Here is a 22354-nt window from a genome sequence, read left to right as displayed (position 1 = left end):
AATATACTCAGAACACAGATGTTTCCTCCAAGATGGAAGTGCTCCTTCACATGCAAAAGAATTCATACTGATATAACTCCTTTTAGGGGAGAGATTGTGTGTACCACTGGCAGTGACTGTTCTTCTCACAGCATGCCCACTCACTTGGAATACAGTTGCTATAACAAGGTTATTAAGTTTTAAATAACTAAACAAGGATATTGGAAGAACACTTGGTATTTAAAGTACATAACCAAAGACTTACAGATAACAAACTCGGATTTAAGAAAAAGTAATAGCAGGTAAATTTGACACTAAATAAAGTGCAATTTAACTCTGTTATCACACATTCTTCCAGCATCTTTCTTGACTCATCTGAACTTATTTTGTTTAACAGGGAAAAATGAAAAGTTATCTTTCATTTTTGTCAGCTTTAAATAGTCTCATGGATGGTGAGCCGACATCTGGAAGAAGCCAGATGCCAAGAATTTAATATATCTCAATTTTTTTCCATCCATTAAGTCATGTTGAATTCAGTTTGCTCTGTAATGAAGAGAAGTGTAACATCCTAGAGAACTGAATCATACTAATTATAGCAAACTATTTCCTACCAAAGAGCTTTAGAATCATTGAATATTTGATTTGGTCATATTTATAAATAATTAGAGTACTGTCTGTTTTATTTTTGCATATATCTAAATAATTAGAGTACTGCCTATTTTATTTTTGCATATATCTATGGAACACACATAAATATCTCATGTTTGAAAGTAAAGCAATAGTTACCATTTTTTATATTTCCTCTACAGAGTTATATTAAATTACTTGTGTTTTTTATATGTAAAAATCTTTTTTTTCTAAACCTCATTCCAAGAAGTACAATTTGAAATTTTTTGTTTGAGAAAAATTACTACAACTCTTTTTTAAGTTGTTAAAAATTTTATTGATACACTATGTTTATTTATATATATATATATATATTCATACATTACTTTTAAATCATATATTAGTGGGATTCATTATTAAATATTTAAATGTGTGCAGAGCAAAATTTCATCAATTTGATTAATGAATAACTTGTCGAATCTCACAGGAGCTTCATGTTTGTCAAATGTTGTGGAATATCACAATATAAAATCAATGTTTTTTTTGTATTGAAATTTAACCCTGGGGAGGGGGGCTTTACTACTAAGCCACATCCCCACCACTTTTTGTGTTTTATTTGGGAACAGGATCTTGCTAAGTTGCATAGGGTGTAAGTTGCTGAGAATAGCTTTGACTCAAAATTCTCCTGCCCCTGTCTACTAAGTCACTGGAATTACAGGTGTGTACCACTCTGTCTGGCTCAAGTATTACGTTTTGAGAAGGGTCTTTAAATTAAAATGTTTTTAGCTAAGCAGATTCTCATTTAAGAAATATGGCATCTATTATTTTTTCTTTTAAATCAGCTCCAAAATTGAGTCCAACATTAAGGATTATAATTGAACAGCTATAAATATATGTACTTAATTTGAAGAATTATAGGAAAATAAATATGTGAATTTCTTATCATTCATTTCTCTGCAGAAGTACATCATATGTACATTTCTATATTCACTTCAAACTTTATTATATTGATACTCTTTGATAAATATTGTAAGTGACATTGAGGTAGAAATTTTTTTTAAAAAAGCCATAATCTTTTACCTTAAAATTCCAATACTATGTTGAAAAACCAAACATTTTAAAAAGTTTGAATTATAAAATAATCAATAGTTTGATACATAAGACAAAAATACATAAGATATGAATAAATAAATACATGCACAAAATATATGCATAAGTTTAAGAAAAAAGCGAGGACATAAAAATAAATAAAAAGCTGCAATTCTTGTTAGAAAATACATATAAGGTGAAATTATGATACTGAAATGAGGTACAAATTAATTACAGAAAAGAAAAGAAATTATATTGACTACAAAAATAAAAATTATTCTTATTAATTGTAATGATTATAAGTGAAAACTTTAGTCACACATTGCTTTCAAATCATTTCAAATTCTTCAGTGAAGATATAAATTATGTACTTACTTTATTTTTATTTAAAGTATTTGGGAGTGTAGATCAGAATGGTTTCAGTACCTGAAAAGATCAAATAGCTGCAAATTAATGAATGTGTATCTCAGAGGAGTTTCATTGCTGATATTCCCAAGTACAGTTCATGCTCTGTATTTTTGCTTATTATAAGTAAAAGAACTTTTGCATGAAATTTCTTCCTTTGTAAATACACTTATTATTTTGTTTATTTTAGAAAGGCACAAGATTCATGAATACGATACATAGTTTCCTTGATAGTAGAAGTATTAGACAGTCTGATGACAAAATAGAGATAACTAAACAATCAATTTATTGATAAGAAACAGTAGATAAAATTAGCAAATAAATTTCTGAGTAGGTAATATTGTGAGCTAGCTTTTATTTTTAAAATAAATAGTTCAAGTAACTCTAATATGTAAATAGAAGATGAAAATATAAGAAAAAATACAAACCTTTCTTAGAAAAAGTATGTATATAAAGTTAAAAAAATAGTTTAAAATAGGAATAAAGTTTAAATTATTTTAATGCATGTACGAATATGACATAATGAATCTCACTATTATGTATAATAATGCACCAGTAAAAATAAATAAAAATAACAACCATAAAAATGAATTAAGCCATTTAGAATAAAAAATAATTTATTTACTGAGTTTATTCGGAAAACGATATGGTGACTCTTAGCATATTTAAAGCAATGAGGTTAAAATTTTTCAAAATGAAATAAAAAGTTGTGTTTTTATTTTGTTTTGTTTATGGAAACTGGGTGAAAGTTTGAGAGTTTGACTTGGTAAGCTGAGGCAGGAGGACCACAAGTGTGAGGTCAGCTTCAGCAAACTCATTGAGGGGGAAAAAAAAAAACAGAAAGAAAGAAAAGGCAGGATTGCTAGAGACATAGGTAGCTCAGCGGTAAAGCCCCCTGACTTCAATCCCTAATATCAAGTAAAGAGGTTGTAGGGGAGGAGGTTGCAGAGCATAGTGCAGATATAAAGTTTAGTTCTGAATATATGTATTATTATGGAATATTAAGTCATGTATAGCATTGTAATAGAGTGAGAAGAGAATTTTAGCTTGAACAAACAGAAAAATGATTTTGCTCTAAATGAAAGAAACAAAATTATAGGTAAAGGAAGCTGGGAGAAAAAACATGTTATTTTAATTTTGTATACATTTGAGATGACTATGTATAATGAACAATTATAGTGGCTAGCATCTGGAAGAGTAGTTAGATAGTAGATATATATTTTTAAATCATTGTCTGGTATTTATATAGAGTCATAAACATGAATGGAATGGGCCTGAATAGCATCACTCATGAGAGTAAATACAGAAAGTTTTCAAGTACCATGGTAAATTAAAGTTGAAATGTCCAAGAAAAAAATTAATTGTTAAAAATCCTTTGAGGAAGAAAAAGAAAGGAAAAAGAAAAAGAGAGTGAATGAATAAAGAACATTTCCAGAAGCAAGTAAAATATATATATATATATATATATATATATATATATATATATACCTGAGGAGAGGTAATGATTGACTCTAACAAATATTGATGATAAGACAAAAAAGACAAAACAGAAACTTGCACACTTAACAAGATACTTGGGAAAAGTTTTATGTGTGTTTGTGTGTGTGTGTATGTGTGTGTTTAAATTATAGAGTTTAGAGATGCATGCATATATGGTAGTATGTAGCAAATTTGGGGGTAGGAGCATAAGAAGCAACCTTGATCATTTTTTGACTTTCACAAGTTCTGTATTAATACAGCTAGATTTTTTTATAATAAGAAGACAAAAATGTTATTCTGTCAATACTGAAGAGACGTATTTGTAAAACCATCAGTAAGGCTAACTTCCCTGAGTTTGGAACACGAAAGTAAGTGATGAGACTGGTCTTAGGTCCATGGGAGTAATTTTCCAGTGATGCTTAGAAGAAATTCCCAAGTATTAAATAAAACATCTTTCCTTGAAATTTGTAACAGCTACTTTGTTTGGTGTGAACTGAAACATGAAATTTTCATTAACATGAAAACTTAAGGCTTTAAGATGGAATTGCCTACAATTGTCAATATTTGGCAAATTTCAGTTTATTCATATGTAATAAATTGTGTCCAAATTTATTTTTATGAGCATGTATTGATAATATCCTTTAGTTATCATATATGTTCTGAGGACTGACAAGCAAACATTGAACAAAAATATATATTTTTAGTTGAATATATATTTTAAATGACACAGCTTTGCCATGTCCTATGCACATGGAGTACTTGTATTTGAATGTGGAAATAGGTAGAATGATTTATATGCTGGGTTTGAAGAATGTTATCAGGTTTTGTTAAAATTTCAAAAGTAGAATTCAGTTTTAAACAGTCCAAGAAGAGAAGAATCCGTTATCAATCTTCCATTCACCTTTGTTCCTAGAGGAAATGTTTTTATTTGCCTGTGAATTCCAAACAGAATTACCAGGAAAGGGTTGCAGTCATTCAAGTCTTTACTGGGTCAATCAAGACAAAAATATCTTCAGAAGTTATTGAACTTTAGGAAAGGATTTAATAACAAATTTATTTTGCATAGTTATTGTGCTGTAAATTATTGTATTGTCTAATGGGTTTGGACTGGCTGCTGAAACTTATATGTATCTGGGGTAAAGACTCCAAAAACAAACTCCCTGAACATAGCCATTTCAACCAAAAAGAGTTTAAATAAAGTCATGAAGCCTCAGGTTTTTCATTTCTAAAACGAAGTGATTAAGTATTTTGCCTCTAGGGCTGCTGAGAGGATTCAATAAAATAACATTTTTAAAGAATTTTGTATAATAATACCTGGCACAAAATAAACATCCTGGAAATGTTGAATGTATGCACACTCTACACCCAGTATTTTTTTCTCCCTGTAAAATACTGCTTAAAATTTTTCTTGTTTACCTTCTATGGATTTTCATTTATACTTACTGAATTGCAACTCAAAATTCTTCCTACTTTATCTTTATAAAGTCTAAATATGATAATATGACTTTCAAAGTAAGCATTCAATTCTATGATTTCCATGTCTTGACCTACAGAGTTCATAGGGACAATTCCAGAGAGTCTAACCAGTTTCACCTCTTAAAGCTTTCACCAGTCCCCTATGCATAATTTCACTGCACATTTTTCTTTTTGGGTCTAGGGCATAAACTTTTGTCTCTCTCTTGCATTTCCTATTTTTTCCCCCAAATATTTTACACATCTAAAGACAGTTCAATGCCTCTCTTTGAGCAGAAGCCTCCCCAGAGACTCTCAGTGTTACTCTCAGAATCCTTCACAGATTGTGAACTCCTTCAAGTAAAGACTGTTATAGCCCATTCCTAGAACACAGAAGGACTTCACAAATGTTGATGGGGTTATATATGTATTTCCATAAAGTTTTTTCTGGTGCGAATGGTATTCCATATGTAGAGCCCATTTTTGAACCAGTAGAACTAGAGCTCTCCAATAATAGAAAGGAATTATTAATAATAGAAAACTCAGGTTATCTTAAAGACTTGTCTTTATTAGTGGAAGAACAAATCTGACATAGATATAAATATCAGTACAATGACTTTCACACCAAATATCCTTATGTATATGAGAAATTAAAAGACTTATTAATTAAAATATTTCCTATGATTTGGTGAAGGAGGACCTTTCACTTCCTTGCCAAGAGTGAAATAAAATAAGGAGGGGCTGGTTTTTCACAATTCCTTTTGAAAACCAACTCCCAATTACCTAAGACCTCCCACTAGGCTCCACCTCTTAGTAGCACAATGGGTGGGGGAAAAAACCTTTAACTTTTGGGCCTTTGAGGGACACTTACTCCAAATTCAGCAGTTATGAAAATGCAAATAACCCAAACTTCCACATGTTCCTTTATTTCATACACATGTATATAATCTATGTACTAAGACTCTCATACTAGCTATTAGAGTTATGTTGGTGCTCTGATAAGATGGGACATTCTTAATGTCCTCATAAAATTACTAATGAACATAAGAGCTAAATGCATTGCCCCACCCCCAGATAACCTGAATGAGAAAATCTCTGTGCGTTTGTAAAAGTTTTGTTGCAGCTGCAACTGATTTGCAATTCAAGTTGGCAAGGTCAGCACTCTACTGGGATCCCTGTTACCATTTTGATAATGACATGGCTGTATGATGGTCTTTTATTTAAACTTTTTGAATGAAATGATTACCTACTCTACTTAATCCTGAAACAGTCCATGACAAAATGACGATAAAGTAGCAGCTGATCTACACATAGACTATAATATATTTAAACAAAGGACTAATTTGGAAAACAAACTTTAATGGAAGCAGTTTGGTTTCAATTAAGTATCATTCTCACTAATTACATATGATTTCTTCTATGATTTCAGAAAAAAATATCTGTAAGTCTTTGTTTAATAAAAAATATTTCAGTGGTTTAAAACTCTGAATTCATATTATATATCCTATGTGGATGATTTTTTTGGTTACTTTTCTTCTTTAACAATATGAAACAATTCTACAGATAAATTTAACTCCCTCTGTACAAAAACCCACTCTTTTATTCAAATAGCTAAGAAAAAATTAAAATGCCTAGTGTGTATTTCTTTTTTCCCCCTGCTTTCTATACTGCTAAGATTTTCTAGCTGGGAGACAAATTACTTCCCTTTTCACTTATCAGTTTGCCTTTTACTTTGAAAGAAGAACTTTTTAATAAGATATGTTAAATGGTATAGAGCCATTTATGTTATTTTGTATTGGTCTTTATTTTTTTTTTTAACCAACTATCTTGGAAAAAGTGTCCTTCAGAGACTAAAGGAAAATATATAGTGTTGTGGACTGCATCTTGAAAAAAAATATGCATTTAAGAATTTCCAAGATAAACATACATGGTTTCGATTTATGTTCACTACTCCATCTGATTCCTGTGATTCCTTCAGTAAGGGAGGCTGTGGTCTGAATTTTTTTTTTTTTTTGGAGTTTACTCAAAGTTTATCAGTTGAAACCTACTACCCAGTACATTCATCTTAGAAGATGGGCTATGGAAATTTCACCTTCGAAGGTGATTTGGCTATAAGGGAAGAGCCCTCATGAATAGTTAGTTGACTGACTTAATAAAATAACCCCAGCAGAGCCTCCTTGTCTTTCCTCTTGGTGAAGAGACAGCTGGAAGTATAATATAAGAACTGGGAAATAGGTCTGCAAGAGACATGAATTCCACTGGCAACTTGATCTCAAACATCCCAATTTCTACAAGTTTAAAAAACAAATTTTGGTTGTTGATGAGCTACCCAAAATATATTTGATTATAGGACCCTAAATCAATTAAGGCAAGGAACTATGAAGGAATCTATAAAATATTACATCTGACAATATTTTAGAAGCAAAGTATTTTTCCATATCACACCTAAACCTTAGTGCTTTTGCTATGCAGGATATAAGATTTCCTCTGTATAATGACATTTTTGAAAGGGCAGACTGATTTTCTAATAATTTTTAAAAGCACTAAAACTGAAAGAAACATTGATCTCAAGCAGTCAAATAAAGTGCTTTCTGCACAATCAGTTTTAGGAAGTTCTAAAATAAGAGTTGCTTTCAACAATCAGACACAGCAATCTCTGATTTTATTTTAGATGCCTCTGCAGGTGCTTTTGCTTTCAGATTAAATTTAATTGCACTATGGAGAAATAAATGCATGTTTATGCATGTTTTCAGCTCCCTGACCACAATGGTATATTTTATTTAAATCTATAAACTAATGTAACAAACACATTAACATGATTTATTATATTTTAATGATCTTAAGTGGTCCTGGAATTGGTTTCAACATGGATATTCACTGAAGCATCATCATTCCAACCTTTATGTGGATTGACTTACAGCCTTTCATTTCATTGCCATAATCACTGTCCTTGCCTGATGATTTCAGATGTCCCATTATATGGACACCTTCATCTGAGCCTTATTTAATGCCTTTCTCTTTATTGTAAAAAATCTATTCTAATAAGTCCATTTTTACTTCATTTAGTCATTACTGAATATGATTATTTGAAGTAAGAGTCCCAATTAATATCTGATTATATATAAAAACATTATGTAAGATGGAAGCTGATAGTAATTTTCACTTTTAAAAAAGTTACATATAGCAAGACTATAGAGGTATACTTGACTTAGGATCATTCATTTATGTTTTCTAGACTGGATTTTTTGTTGAATTTGAGCTCCTGTACAAACTATACTGAAATGTATATTTTAAGTTCTCAGTTAAAAAAATTAAATGTAAATTGGAGCTGGGAGTGGTTCCTCTCAACTGTATTCCAAGCTACTTTGGAGATTCAGGCAAAGAGGTTTACTTGAACCCTTGGAGTTTGAGGTTAGCGTGAAAAACATATTGAGATTAAAAGGATAAAAATATATATTTATTGAGAATGATTTACCTGTAGCTGCCAAATTTTTGCTATTTTTTATTTTACAAGTATTGGGAAATGTTAAATGATATTTTTAGTGATGATGTGTGTGCAGTATAGGCTCCCCCAAAATTTCAGGGATATTTGATTGACTGTGTTTGCCAGTTTTTCATTGCTCTGTCCAAACTATTTCACAAGAACACCTTAGAGGAGTAAATGTTTATTTTGGGCTTACAGTCTCATAAGTTCAGTCCATGGCTGGCAAACTCTATTGCTCTGGGCCTGAAGTGAGGCAGAACATGAAGGGCTTGGCAAGGGAAAGCTGCTCAGCTCATGGTACCAGGAAGCAGAGAGAGAAAGAGACAGAGAGATGGGGGGCAGGAGAGGAGCCAGGGACAAAAGATAATAACTAAGGGTATGCCCCCAGTCACAAACTTCATTCAGTCATACCCCACTTGCCTCCAGTTATCAACAATAATGAATTTTAAGCTATCAAATGGATTGATCTATTGATTAGGTTGCAGCTCTCATAATTTAACCATACCATCTTTGAAAGTAGATCCATTGCCTAACATAAGTGTTTGGGGAGGGCAACCTCATATCCAAAACATAACAGCTACACCATCCGTTTAAAAGGTAGTAACTAAGCTGGTAGTATGCGCAGTTTACCTTTTATATACAGAGGTTAAAAGTGGAGGATATATTCTCTGCTTACAGCCTGGTAAACTTGGCATTAGCATGAAATATAAGCCTGGTTAATAATGACATTTTGCTGTCTGAATGGTAAAGGAATGAGGACATCATCGAAGGTTGTTACATGTGTAGGAAGCACAATGTTTAAGCATGATGTCAAGGGACCAAGGTGGTTGGGTAAAAGCATGTAACCAAAAAAGCCAAAAATAAATAATAAACCTTGCATCAGATGAGGTTTTATCAATGTGAGGAGGTGGAGTAATCAGAATTATCATGCTCAGAACTTCTTTCCCCCTAGTCATGTCTCTGTTTTCTAAGTATAGTCCACTATCAGATAAGCTCTCTCTTAGTGGTGCCTATTAGTACATTTTCCCCAGGAAACAGAAAAAATAATATTTATGTGGAAATTACCACTAATCATTCTGTTATTTTACCAAATATAGACCAACATTTCTAAATGAGTGTATTTGAGTATTACCCTTTCCTTGATAATGTGGGTCAAGTTAGTGCCACAATGCTACATGAAATTAACTTAGGGAAAGTCTTTCCATGAGAAAACTCAGTGTATGATTCAGAGAATAAGGTATAGTAGAGGCTGGCAGCAGATATGACAGCCATTTAAACATTCAGTGAATCTTTTAAACTCTTTTTCTTTTTGGCCCTCAAATGAAATATAATACATGCAGACATTGAGTATAGTTAAATATGTGTTCCTTTTTATTTTTATTTTTTAATAAAAAAGACAGGAAATTGAAATCAGGGGCATTTAAACACTAAGAAATATTCCTTATGTCCTTGCTAAGTTGCTGAAGCTGGCCTCAGATTTGTAATCCTCTTGCCTCAACTATCTGAGTTGCTTGGATTACAGGTGTTCCCCACCTAACCCAATTATGTGTTCTTATTTTAGATCTTATAAAAGACTTGATATCTGAAGAGGATAGGATCCATTGTTTAGGGGCAGATAGCAATGATAGGATTCTGATTACAAAACTTTAAAACCTATGTTTTCATTTATCAATGCCTAAGTAATATCAAACTTTAATTATTTCAGAAATAAATAAAATAGTATGATCAAGAGTTGGTTATATCAGTGAATTATCTGATAGTCAGAACCCTCTCTTTACTGTACTGAGCCATCCATGTTTCTGAAGAATATGATACCTACAATAGTCTTAGTATGGTTCTTGATGAATGTCTCCTCCGTGCCCCCAAATTGGCCCAACTATGGCTGCTTAAATAAGTATTCCCAAATTAATTGATATATTTCTAAATAATGAAATAGCTTCATTTTTAAACTCTGGCAGTGACTTCTAACTTCACAGAAACATATTGCTTTGCACAGTTGTACAGAATTGCCAAATTCTAGAGTCAACTGTGGTCACACATTATAATCATGCCATTTGTGGGTAACCACAGGATTTTCATGTTCAGAAGCAACAGTCTTCCATAGTCAACTTCAGGTGCCTTATCTAAGTACATAAAAATACTGTGAATGAAGTGATGCTCATTTCACAGCCTTATTAACTCATGATTGAACACAATAAACAAAAAAAAATTCAAGTGATGTTGGAGTTTTTACAGAATTTTTTTATAGAAGTCAATATAGTCTGACTGAGATGATACACAAGTTCTCCTCCAGCTCTTATTCTGTAATATGTAACATTCAATGTGAATTAACAAATAAGCAAGTTTATCATTAAAAAAAAACAAGCATATACTAGCTGTAAAAAAAAGATTCTCACTCTCTCTTGAATCCTGTTGATGCAGATATGAGATACAAGCCCATACCCTGAATTCATCAAAAGAATGATGCTGAGAGCCATCGCCAAGTAGGAATGACGCATGGCATTTTTGGTTGAAAGGTGATGCCAGCAAGCCATTGAGATGATAATGATTATGTTAAGATATGCATTCAATTGGAGATTAGACCCCTGCTGTCTGCCTCTGCCTGCTACTTTGGAGCTCTCCTGAGACTACTCTCCCGAGGCTACTTTGGAGCTCTCCAGAGAGTTCCCATTGGTTGGGGAAATGCAGTAGGAGGGAATTCCGGAGAAGGGATTTCCTGTTGGAGTCGTTTATCCTGGGAGGAGCCACCTGGCTTGGTGTTTGGCATTTTTTCCTGGGAGAGTGTGTGGAGTGTGCTGGTGGAGTTCAGAAATAAAGTTTGTTCCTGCTTCAGTGGCTCCTGATTTGTGCCCAGCCAGACTATGGCTGAATGATTTTTTCTGTTTAGCAAATTAAATTACACCATTAACAGAAGCAGACAGAAGTAATGAAGTGATTGGTACCAGTGCTATTAGGGCTTTAAAAAAGTCCATACTATATATGTTCAGATAGCCTAGCTGTATTTTATGATGCTGATAACATAAAAAATAATTGTCTTTATATTTTTAATGGATGTACCCACATGCAACTTCTTTAGTTTGATTATCAAAGTGAAGTTGAATCACAATTTATAAACAGAGTGGTCACTAACAGATTAATCCAATCAAAACAATCTTGTAGAGTTGATGTATGAATGAGAATTTCAAGGTTGTGAAAACTTCAGTTAGGGAAGTAAGAATAAGCAAAGAGGGCCATGAGATGTTTTTGTACATGAATCTCTATTGCACTAGGAAGCCTAACTAGTGGCATCAAAATATGGGTTGGTGGGGATAATCACATACTCTAGATTTATTCATTTTTATTTTAAAATGCATTATTTCACAGGTGATAATTTTATATTTACTGATATTGTGGCTACCATATACATGTATATACATGTTTGCATGAGAGACTAATGGAAACTTCCAAAAGGAAATATAGAAAAGTTATCAAGATCATTTGGGGCCCTTTACAGGAGGAGTAAAGGTTGCTACAATTCTTAGTCATATTTAATAGCATCTATATTTGTGTCTAGTATAAAAGTTAAACTTCATGATGGAAGTCTTTGCTATTGAGAAAAATTTAAAAGTTTATGTGCAATCTGTTTATATTTATATATGCTTTATTAATAGGTATTGTGTTGTGTTAACATTTCTTTCCCTGAAATATGTTCACAGATAAAACCTAAAATATTTTTATTCATATTAGTCTCTTTCATGAGTGTAGATTCAATGGGCAACCTTTTAGCTACATCCTGACAACCAAGTAATGTGCATATTAGTGCTTCAGATTGAGATCACAACCTTTCCATAGGTTATGAAATTCATTCATTCAATTTACATTTTGAACATCTACTTTGTGCAGTTAAATGAGAATACCCCCTGATATATAACAATATAAGAATCTTGGTTTTTGAAATGGGTGCAGTGATCCATGCTTGTAATCCTGTGGCTTCGCTGGCTGAGGCAGATGGATCATAAGTTCAAAGCCAGCCTCAGCAACTTAGCAGGTCCCTAAAATATAAACATTTTCAGAGATGTGGCTCAGTGGTTAAGTGCATCTGTGAATTCTGTCAATTCCTAGAAAAAAACAAGGAGATAAAGAAATATATATATATATATACATATATATACACACACACATATATGTGTGTGTGTGTGTGTGTGTGTGTGTGTGTGTATATATATATATATATATATATATATATATATGTATAATGGTATTTGAAAATAAAAGGGATACCAAGAAAAAAAATAATGTATAAATATAAAATAGTGCAATGCTTCTTAAAATAAATGCTATTTTGCAAGCCTTGAACAACACAGCCTATATAACATAGTCTATATAACCCTGTTGCTTTTTTGGAATCCCAAGTCATTAGGAAAAGATACTTCACCAAATATATCACCTATTTATATAATTATCTCCTTTTCCCCAAGAAGTATAACAAAGACAAAGATAGATAAATATTATCATATGTTTTGAAGATATGCATTTAAGATACTGTTATTATCAAATAAAATAATAAAAAAATAATGTCACATACATGTGATGACCTGCCAATTTATTCATTAGTAATAATAACATTACCTTTATAACCAAATATTCATTCATCTATAAATATTATTCATGAACACTCATTGAAAATAAGTATAAGTAGGATAATGTTTTTGGCACTCTTAACTCAGAAAACTTTGATATATATTTAGGAACTGAGCATAATCCACAGTAAAAACAGGAAACATTAAAAAAAAAAGTACTGGGTGCTGGGGTTGTGGCTCGGAAGTAAAGGGCTTGCCTAGCATGTATGAGGCCCTGGGTTCGAGTCTCAGCATCATGTTTAAATAAATAAAGGCATTGCATCCACCTACAATTAAAAAAAAAATATATATATATATATATATAATTACCCAAGTTCAATTCTCAGAAATATATATATATATATATATATATGTACACACTCTCTCTATATATACACATGCACATTTGCTTATGCACACACACATACACACACCACTGTTTTTTCATATCCCCACTTTCGTTATATTATTTTCCATATTACCACTTACTTTCATTTTGATATTTACTTGTGAAGCATAAAATTCCATTAAAATGACAACATAGATTCTTTGGGAAAATAATACATAATCACATCACATAATCACACAAAAATTTTTGTCTGCTTATCCTGTCTCCTAGGTTTAAATATACACAGTTAAGTTTCACACATTTGAATTCAAAATACGGATTGATTTAATTATCTGCATTTCAGTTCATATTATAACATAGTATTTAAAGACTCACACATGCCTTTTTAAATTTCCATTGTATTTCATGCAGATGCCTGCAAGTGTGTGCGCGCACACACACACACAATTACATATGGATTATTATTATTATTTTCCACATAATTTTAGCTGAAGTTCGTGTGTATGCCCATGTGAGTTGTTTTTCTTAAATACAATTTAACATAAGAATCTACTCAGAAGATTAGTTATGAACCCAATTTACTGTTTTTGATGGCTTTATAACTTACATTGTGTGTTGTTTATTTCAGTTGTTTGTTTTGGTACCTGTGCCTGAGTGAATCCTTTAATTAAAAAAAAAAAAGTACTTCTGGACATTTTGTTCATTGGATGGAGTTATTGGGAAGAGTGGTTCTATCAGAATAAGTAGGAAGTTTGCAGAAAATTTTCAGAAGTAAACTTAGAAACAAAATGTCATCAAACACATGGATGAGAAGAATAATTGTAAACTATGGCAATTCAGCCTGTCTGGAGAGGAAGGAGTAATCCACTGGACCACAACAGTGTGTCTTCTAGGGCAGAAGATGGTCTGGGAGATACTGTCACATTTTCTATCCTTTGAAAGTCAAAGTGTTAATCCTTTAAAATATTTCATGAGAGATTTTCAGTCAGTGTGATTCTAGTCATCTCTTAAGATCTTTAATAACAGAACATTTCAGATATGATAAGTCACAGAGAACATGAGTAGACCAGAGAATTGGCTATTTGATAAACTGGGCAAATGGAAGTCTGGGCTGAGGGTAGGACAATGTGATCAAAGTGTAGGAATACTCCTGAAAGAAAAACTACACAAGAAAATCAAATTTCAAATTCAGGGTTGTCTCATTCCTTTTCCTTTCACATAGATTTCTCCATACTTTTTAAACAAGAAATTATCATAATAAAATTTGCATATTAGTAAAATAAATGATGGAAATTTAAAATTGTACAATAATCTATAGTATTCATTTGAATACAAATATGTTCAATGGCAATAGATACTGAGATATGTGTAGTTGAACAAATCAGGAAGACTCACCTCTTGAGAAAAAGAAAAGAAAAATATTTTCAAAAGTACATGATTCTTCATGCCTTTTTACATGAAGCATGTCTTTGAGAAAATCTCCATAACGAGAAACAACATGAGAAGAGAATAGGTGAAGAGGAAGAGTCAAGCACATCCAGGACATCCAGTTTGCTCCTTAAAAGTCATGCTTATCAAAACTTTCAGTAGATGTGTTCTGTTTTCTTACTTGTGGGCACAGATTCTAGCGAAACTGTAGTAACTCCCTCTTTGAAAAGTAGTTGTAAAACCAAGACATTTCAGAGTGGTGCACACATACAGATGAAATGTCAAAATTCCTTTTCTAAAGAGAGTTTTTGAAAAGAATACTCCTAATCTCTTGTGAAATTTACATATTTTTATTCATTGGATACTTTTTGTGTGTATGCCAAAGGTCTTCTGAGACATCAGGAAATTGACTGGAGTACCAAAAGAAGCAGGCAAAAATACTCAGGCATAAAAGTAGATCCCTAGCACATGAAACCATGTGTTAAACTCAATCAAGACAGTTTATAGACATCATTTTCTGAGACAGAATTAAAAAAGAAAATAGCAAAGATTGTCTTTGGAACTGATGAGGAGATTGGTAATTTTCCTAGTCTGTTTTTTTTTTCTTCAAATAATGTTGTCAGTGTTCTTTTTTTCCCCCTTTCTTCTTTTTTTTCAATTGTTTTCTTTTTAGATATACATGATAGAACAGTGCATTTTGACATATTATACCTACACGGATTATTGTTCTTTCAATTCATTTAAACTGGATAAAGTGGAACCCTGAGAAAAATACCATATTTTTCATTGTTTGGATGACTGAAACTTTTAGAAATATTTCAATTTATTCATTTTTGTTAACAAGTCATGTCTAAGTGCCTCTTCAGGAATATTCTGATTAAATCATTTCAAATTAGGTGTCCTTAATGCGTTTATCATGGCTCACAGGTCTTCTCATTTAATATATGTTTTATAATTTTTGACTTAGTATTTAAGTATGATGGAGTCTGAGGTGTGAAGTGGAATAATATTAATTCTAAATATTCTTCTAAATAGATAAGTAGACACTAAAATTTTTAAAATGTAAAAGAAAATCAAATTGTTTGATAATGGAGAACATATTACACATAAATACTTCAATTGAAAGAGAGAGATTACCAGACTGCACAGAAATATGAGAACAAATTATATAATGATTGTAAAAGAAATTCTTAATATATAAAGACCCATATCAGAGGAAAATAAAAATATAAAAATAGACATGCTCTGTAGACATGAGAAACAGTTGCCTTCTTTTGTATCAGATAAATAAGGCATGATAAAAGAAATTTGGCAGAAATTAAGAGGTGCTTTATATTAATGCTAGAGACAGGAACTCTTCACAATGATAAAACAATTTTTAATTGTGTAAGCTTCCAAAAAGACTGTCAAAACATTTGATGCAAAACAAATTCTATATATTTGAATATCAGTGCCAATCATTATTAGGAAAGACATGATACAGAATGCCATCATCTTAAATATTGAAATTCTTAAAAACCAAGTTCCTAAAGTTTGAAGTCCCCCCAAATTATGATCTTGAATGATTAAGTGATGAAATGGGAAAAAAAAAAGAAAAAGAAAAGAAAGAAAGACTGTACAATGGAGTAGAAAGCTAAATTTTGAGAAAGGGGTGCGTGCATTTTAATGTTAGAGAAATTTTAAAAATGCTATGTAGCTCACATACCTAGAATGCAATTAAAACATTTTTTTAATGTGTCTGTCTGTGAGGATGTTACCAGAGCAGTTTGTGTGAGTTTGAGTGGACTATGTGTGGAAGACTCACCCTGTTTGTGTGCAGGCACCATCCCATTCCTGTACTGGAGGTGTAGAGGTAAAAGTTCAGTAAAGTCCTTTACAAGATAGCTAATCCATTTTATTCCTTTTTTGACAAATTGACAGTACAAAATTGCATTATCATAATGTTGACTTTGAGGTGTAAGCATGGTTCCTGTAGGTATAAATGTTGTTACAATGTGAATGAGGATCTGTCTTTTTAACACATCTTAATTTGCAAAACAAATAATTCCTCCAGATGATAGCTCTTCTAGTGATTGCATATGCAGTGGTGACCCATTCAGGATTTTGATCAATCTCATCAAAAGAATGAGATTGTCCCTCATAGAATTTCACATGACCAAAACTGCAAATCAAGTTGCTCACAATTTCAAACCATATTGTTATGCAGTTATACAGTTCAGTTTCTGACCTAATTTGTGAATGTGGTTCATCTGCTCATAACTGGTAGCATACCTGCTGTTTATGTGTGAAAAATATGTGTGTTATCATTTCCTTTTATATTGTGCAAAATGGCCTGTGAGGTGTTTCACTCTGTTTCTATGTGTTTGACAAATAAATATGTTTTATAAATACAAATTAATTATCTATAAAGAACTTAAACTGTTTTTGCCAGAATAATATTTCTGGAACTTTTATCGTTTAGGAGTTTTGAACTTTAAGGATTTTGATCTGTCAGGATTTCAACATTCAGTAATATTGTGTTTAGGATTGTGTCTTTCAGAATCATGGTCCAAATAATAAAATACAATATAACATAACATAACATAATAAAATACAATATAACATAAGAATTTTCATAATAAAATACAATATAACATAGCATAATATAATGCTATATTAAATCAATGACATTATCTTTCTTTACACATAATAATGTTTTATACTGACATTTTTTTTGCCTGTGTTTTGAAGATCTCATTTTCTACTTCTTTTTTTGTCTTACCATCTTCAGTGAATACTGAATTGTAAATATAACTTTTTTGAGTATCTGAACTTTATTTCTTCTATGTTTAAATTTTATGTCACTGAATAGCACTTTTTTAACATTTATTTTTTAGGTGTAGATGGACACAATACAATGCCTTTATTTTTATGTGGTGATGAGGATCGAACCCAGGTCCTGCCTGTGTTAAGCAAGTGCTCTACTGCTGAGCCACAATCACAGCCCTGAATAGCACTTTTTCAATGTGGTTATTTTGAACCTTATTTTAAAACTATGTAAGATTGATCTAAATGAGTTTTTGTTAATCCATTATAGTTATACATAATAGTGGGCTTCATTTTGATATAATCATACATGTATGGAATGTAATTTACTCTGTTTGCATTCCCAGTACTTGCTCTTTCTCTCACTTTTCCCTGTCCCTGCTCCCTAAATTAATTTAGCTCTATTTTTAAGTCAGTCCCTTCTGAGTTCTTTACTAAACACCTTAGTTGTTAAGTCTTTTGATTTTGACTGATTGGAAACTGAATGTTCATATAAGTGCTAATGATTTTTCACCTTGCAGTTCTTTCCTACTGGTTCTTAACTGTTGTTGTTGCAGGTCACTTTATACAAATGCAATTTTCCATTCATATAAAGGAATAAGGGGACCCACTAAAAATCTGAAGTTCTTTTTCTACATTGATCCCAACACTCTGGTACATTGTCACACAAATTCTTCCTGACAAACTTCTTCTAATGTCAGACACTTCTCAATATTTATCAAAACTTCTGTATTCTTTCTGGCTTTTTCTTTTGCATTATAACTCATAAATTGCCTCTAGATAGAAAGCCAGAGATCGCAAAGTTCTTTAACTTTTTGCTACTCTTTCTGGGACCATGATCTGACAGTTGTTGTCATGTCTGAAACATTTGCTTAGTATATTTGATCTGGTTGTGTACTTGTTCATGGCAAGAAGGAAGGTCTGTTGCCTAATGTTCCATAACGGCCCAAGAAGTTATTTGCTCAACTGATTTTTGTAAAAGGCTCTTAGATATGTCAGTACACAAAGAAGAGTCACTTCACCAGCTGCTGTTCAAGTACCTGGAAACCTGTGTTTAAAGGAGCAGGTTAACTTAATGAAAATTACACATAAGTGCACAATCAAGAACTAACAATTCTAGGGAAAAGTTTAAGTAAAATTCTTTTGGACTTTAAGGTGAGCAGATTTTTTAGATACAAAATGAAAACTCTACCAAGACTCTTCAATTAAACCTAACACTGATTCCTTTGAACCTTCTTATTAGACTGAGCCTTGTCTTTGGTCTGCCTTGTCCAGTTGTAGTAGGAATTCTGCTAAATCAATTTAGGGAGATCCCTCACCCATGATATTTGAATGCAACCTAATTCTTCATCCCTACTCTTAATATTGTGCCTTCACCAAGAATCCTGTGAAGTTTGTTTAGCAATAACCTATCCAGGGTAATGGCTCCTAGTGAAAAATTTCCATCCCTTGACCCTCCTAATTCTGTTTATTGACTGCATTTTCAGCTGTCTTTGCTGTATTAGGAGTCGAGTCCCATCTTTCCTTTTTATTTTAAAACTCTCAACACTTATTACAAAAATTCTGAAAAAAAATCTTCTTTTAACCATTGTAACATGTTTAATTTTTTTTCTTGAATATTATAAAAATAAAAAAAAGATGACCTAAATTCCAACAAAATATATTAGTGTGATTCTTTTTGCCTCTTTTATTAATACCTAACATCTGTTAATATTTATAATGATATTCCTCGAATTCTAGTGAAAGATAAATGCTCTAGTAAAAAATAACCCACTTTTAAAAAATTATAGAAAAACATTTTTTACCATAAACAATATTATAATAAAGGCTCTAAGAATTTCACAGAAAATAAATCTGTTTAATTTTATTCAACCCATATTGCCACAATATCAATACTTGATCATCTTAGTGGCACAGGGAAAACCTTGTAAATTCTGTAGGATGCTTAGCACTGCTTATGAATCTATAAATGTGGGAGACACATATTCATTTTACTGAAAAAAAAACTGTTCCAAACCAATAAAAAATGGTCTAGCGCTAGGGATATAGCTCAGTTGGTATAGTGCTTGCCTTGCATGCACAAGGCCTTGGGTTCAATCCCCAGCACCACAAGGAAAAAAAAAAAAAAAAGAACCATTTATTTTTAGAATTAAATCATATAATCAGAGATAAATGATAAATAACATCTTGAAAACTGGTGATTTATAGTCTATCATTTTTAAAATGCATATTTGTTTCTCAGGCAAATATCAATCTATATCATTTTTAAAGAATTGAAATTAGTATGTATAATGATCTTCACTATTCAAATCAATCTTCAGAACCTACTGCAGCATCCTCTTTTTCAGACACTGAGGGAGAAGAAAAATAAAGAAGAAAGGACAAATTAATCTTAAGTGGAGTTGCAAATTTTAAGTAGTACAGAGTACAGAGACCAATGTTTAAATACATTATTGCCGCCATTAATTTGTAGTCATTTCTCATATCTAATAAAGCCACTGAGGTGTGGGTTCTTTGTTTTGGTACATAAGTCATCCTACTATTTGTACTTATCTGAGTCCTAAAGAGATCTGGTTTGCTCTACAATTGAAGCAACATTAGAGAGTTAGAATATAGCGGCATATAGCCTTTTATTGTCATATTTCTTTCTCTTTTTTTCCAAGGATGGGTTTATTTCAAATTTTAAAGATATATACACATATATTATTTTTATTACATGTAATAAGCAATTTTAAGCTTACAGTAAAAAGTTTCACATTTTTAAAGTTTTTTTAAAAAAGGATGTCTTAAAAACATAGACACTTTTAAAAAGCCAAATAAGCTAAGGATCTCTCACAGCACAGATTTCTCCCTTAAATATTCACATTTTAAAAGTTGTTTTGAAAAGATTTAAAAAACTGGCTAAAATTATTTAAAATTGGCAATGATTAAAATCTCTTTATCTTTGGAAGAGCATGTTAATGATACAGCAAAGTTAAAGCTAGGCACATTTAGCTTTTTAACTGAGTGTGTGGTCTGACCAGTATGCAGAAGGGCTTACGGTGTCCTGTGGTTGTTGCTGGAGTGACCACTGCACCAGGAATAGTGTGCTTCACTAGCAAGGGACTCTCAGCATCCCAAGGTGCTTTTCCAGGAGCAGTTTCTGATTTTCAACTTAGAAGAGAAGAGCAGCATTTAAGTACCGCATCTCTTGCATATGGGATGTACGACAGACTATACCAGGTCATTGATAAGAACTGCAATATGCAGAATAGTAAGGCCAGTCCCTTCTTATGCCACCAAAGAGCGGCACACAGGGTGAATATGAGGCAGAGAAGCATAATGACTGTTGCAAGTACTCTAGTTTTTTCAAACATTTTCTTTAGCTGCTTCACGGGTCCTATTAAAAAGCACGTACTGGCTAATGTAGCAAGATTCCCAAGGGTATAAAACACTGCAAAAAGCTTTATGCCGCCAGGAAGCCACAGCAATGCAGTTCCAAGGATAGAAAAGAAAATGCCAGCCACAAAGTATATGATAAACCATTTCAATCTGGTGTTGAAACTAAGAGATGAGGCATCCAGGACCTGCGCGGTCAGGCCCTGCTCCTCGTCGTCCTGGCCACTCAGGACGCACCGCAACTTCTCCATGGCCCAGTCTGCGGGCCGCAGAGCCTGCCTCTCGCGTCCACCCGGAAACTCGGAACCTGTCATATTTCTAAATGTAGGAATAATGTACATTAGATTCTCCTCACAAACATTAATCTTATGCATCATTGTATAAGTACAGTTATTCCCCAAAGAATCTCACCTGAATGAATCAATGTAACGCTCTCCTTGTGTATGTAAAATATTTCACTGTACTAAAATTCTAAATGAGCTGTCCAGAATTTCAACAATTAACTACAGAGGAAAGTAAACAAACTTTCAAACAGGACATCTGCACTCTGTTAAAGCATAAAAGGGAAACAAAATAGGAAACAATGTTTGAAATCATATAAGAAATAAAATTGACCAAATTATGTGCATATACAAGTATGTCACAACAAATCCTACTTTTTATATAGTCATATTGTACCATTAAAAGAATAAATTAAAATTTTGAAAATTTAATGGAAGAAAACCAAAATGATCACATAGGAATTATGGTGGAGATCTCTTAAATTTAATATGCCCATTCATTTGTTTGTTTCGTCTACATTTGATTTTGTACAGTTTGCTCAAGCTACTCATCAAATTGAGCATCTTTAGAGTCATTATGTATTATGTTAAAAAAAAAAGCATGCTTTCCCATTTTACAACTTTACCCATTGGAGTCATTATGAGATCTAAATTCTGTGTGCTTTTCAAATTTCTGTTTTTTTTTTGTGTGTGTGTATGTGTTAGTTTGACCATCTGGTCTTTGTTCCTCAGTTACTGGGGCAAAAGACAGAAAAATCTGTGTGTAAGAGACATAAATAAATATCTATAGTTGTAGGGCTGAGAATGTAGGTATCTCTGTTGTAGAGAACTTCTCTAGCATTCTCCTGACCCTGGATTTTATCCCCAGAACCAAAAAGGAAAAAAAGAAAAAATATATATATATATTATATGTGTGTGTATGTGTTTGTATGTGTGTGTGTGTGTGTGTGTGTGTGTGTGTGTGTGTGTGTATTTGGATGATTAAGAAGTAGTATTAGAGAACAAGTTTTTTTCCTATTAA

General features: G+C 32.2%; 2 protein-coding genes across 5 annotated transcripts in view; one reads left to right on the top strand and one right to left on the bottom strand.

The window, feature by feature from the left end:
- The window catches only part of Luzp2 (leucine zipper protein 2), a 471602-nt gene that overhangs the window by 313161 nt on the left and 136087 nt on the right, over positions 1-22354 (top strand). The window lies entirely within an intron of this gene.
- LOC101956859 (vesicle transport protein SFT2A) lies at positions 20800-21342 on the bottom strand. Its single transcript, XM_040284593.2, has one exon. The coding sequence runs from the start codon at positions 21301-21303 to the stop codon at positions 20824-20826; it is 480 nt and encodes a 159-aa protein (XP_040140527.1). The 5' UTR covers positions 21304-21342; the 3' UTR covers positions 20800-20823.

Source organism: Ictidomys tridecemlineatus, chromosome 4 (genome assembly GCF_052094955.1).
Source record: "Ictidomys tridecemlineatus isolate mIctTri1 chromosome 4, mIctTri1.hap1, whole genome shotgun sequence".
Taxonomy (NCBI): Eukaryota; Metazoa; Chordata; class Mammalia; order Rodentia; family Sciuridae; genus Ictidomys; species Ictidomys tridecemlineatus.
Note: the sequence above shows the minus strand (reverse complement) of the source record. Positions and strands in the feature narration are given on the sequence as shown.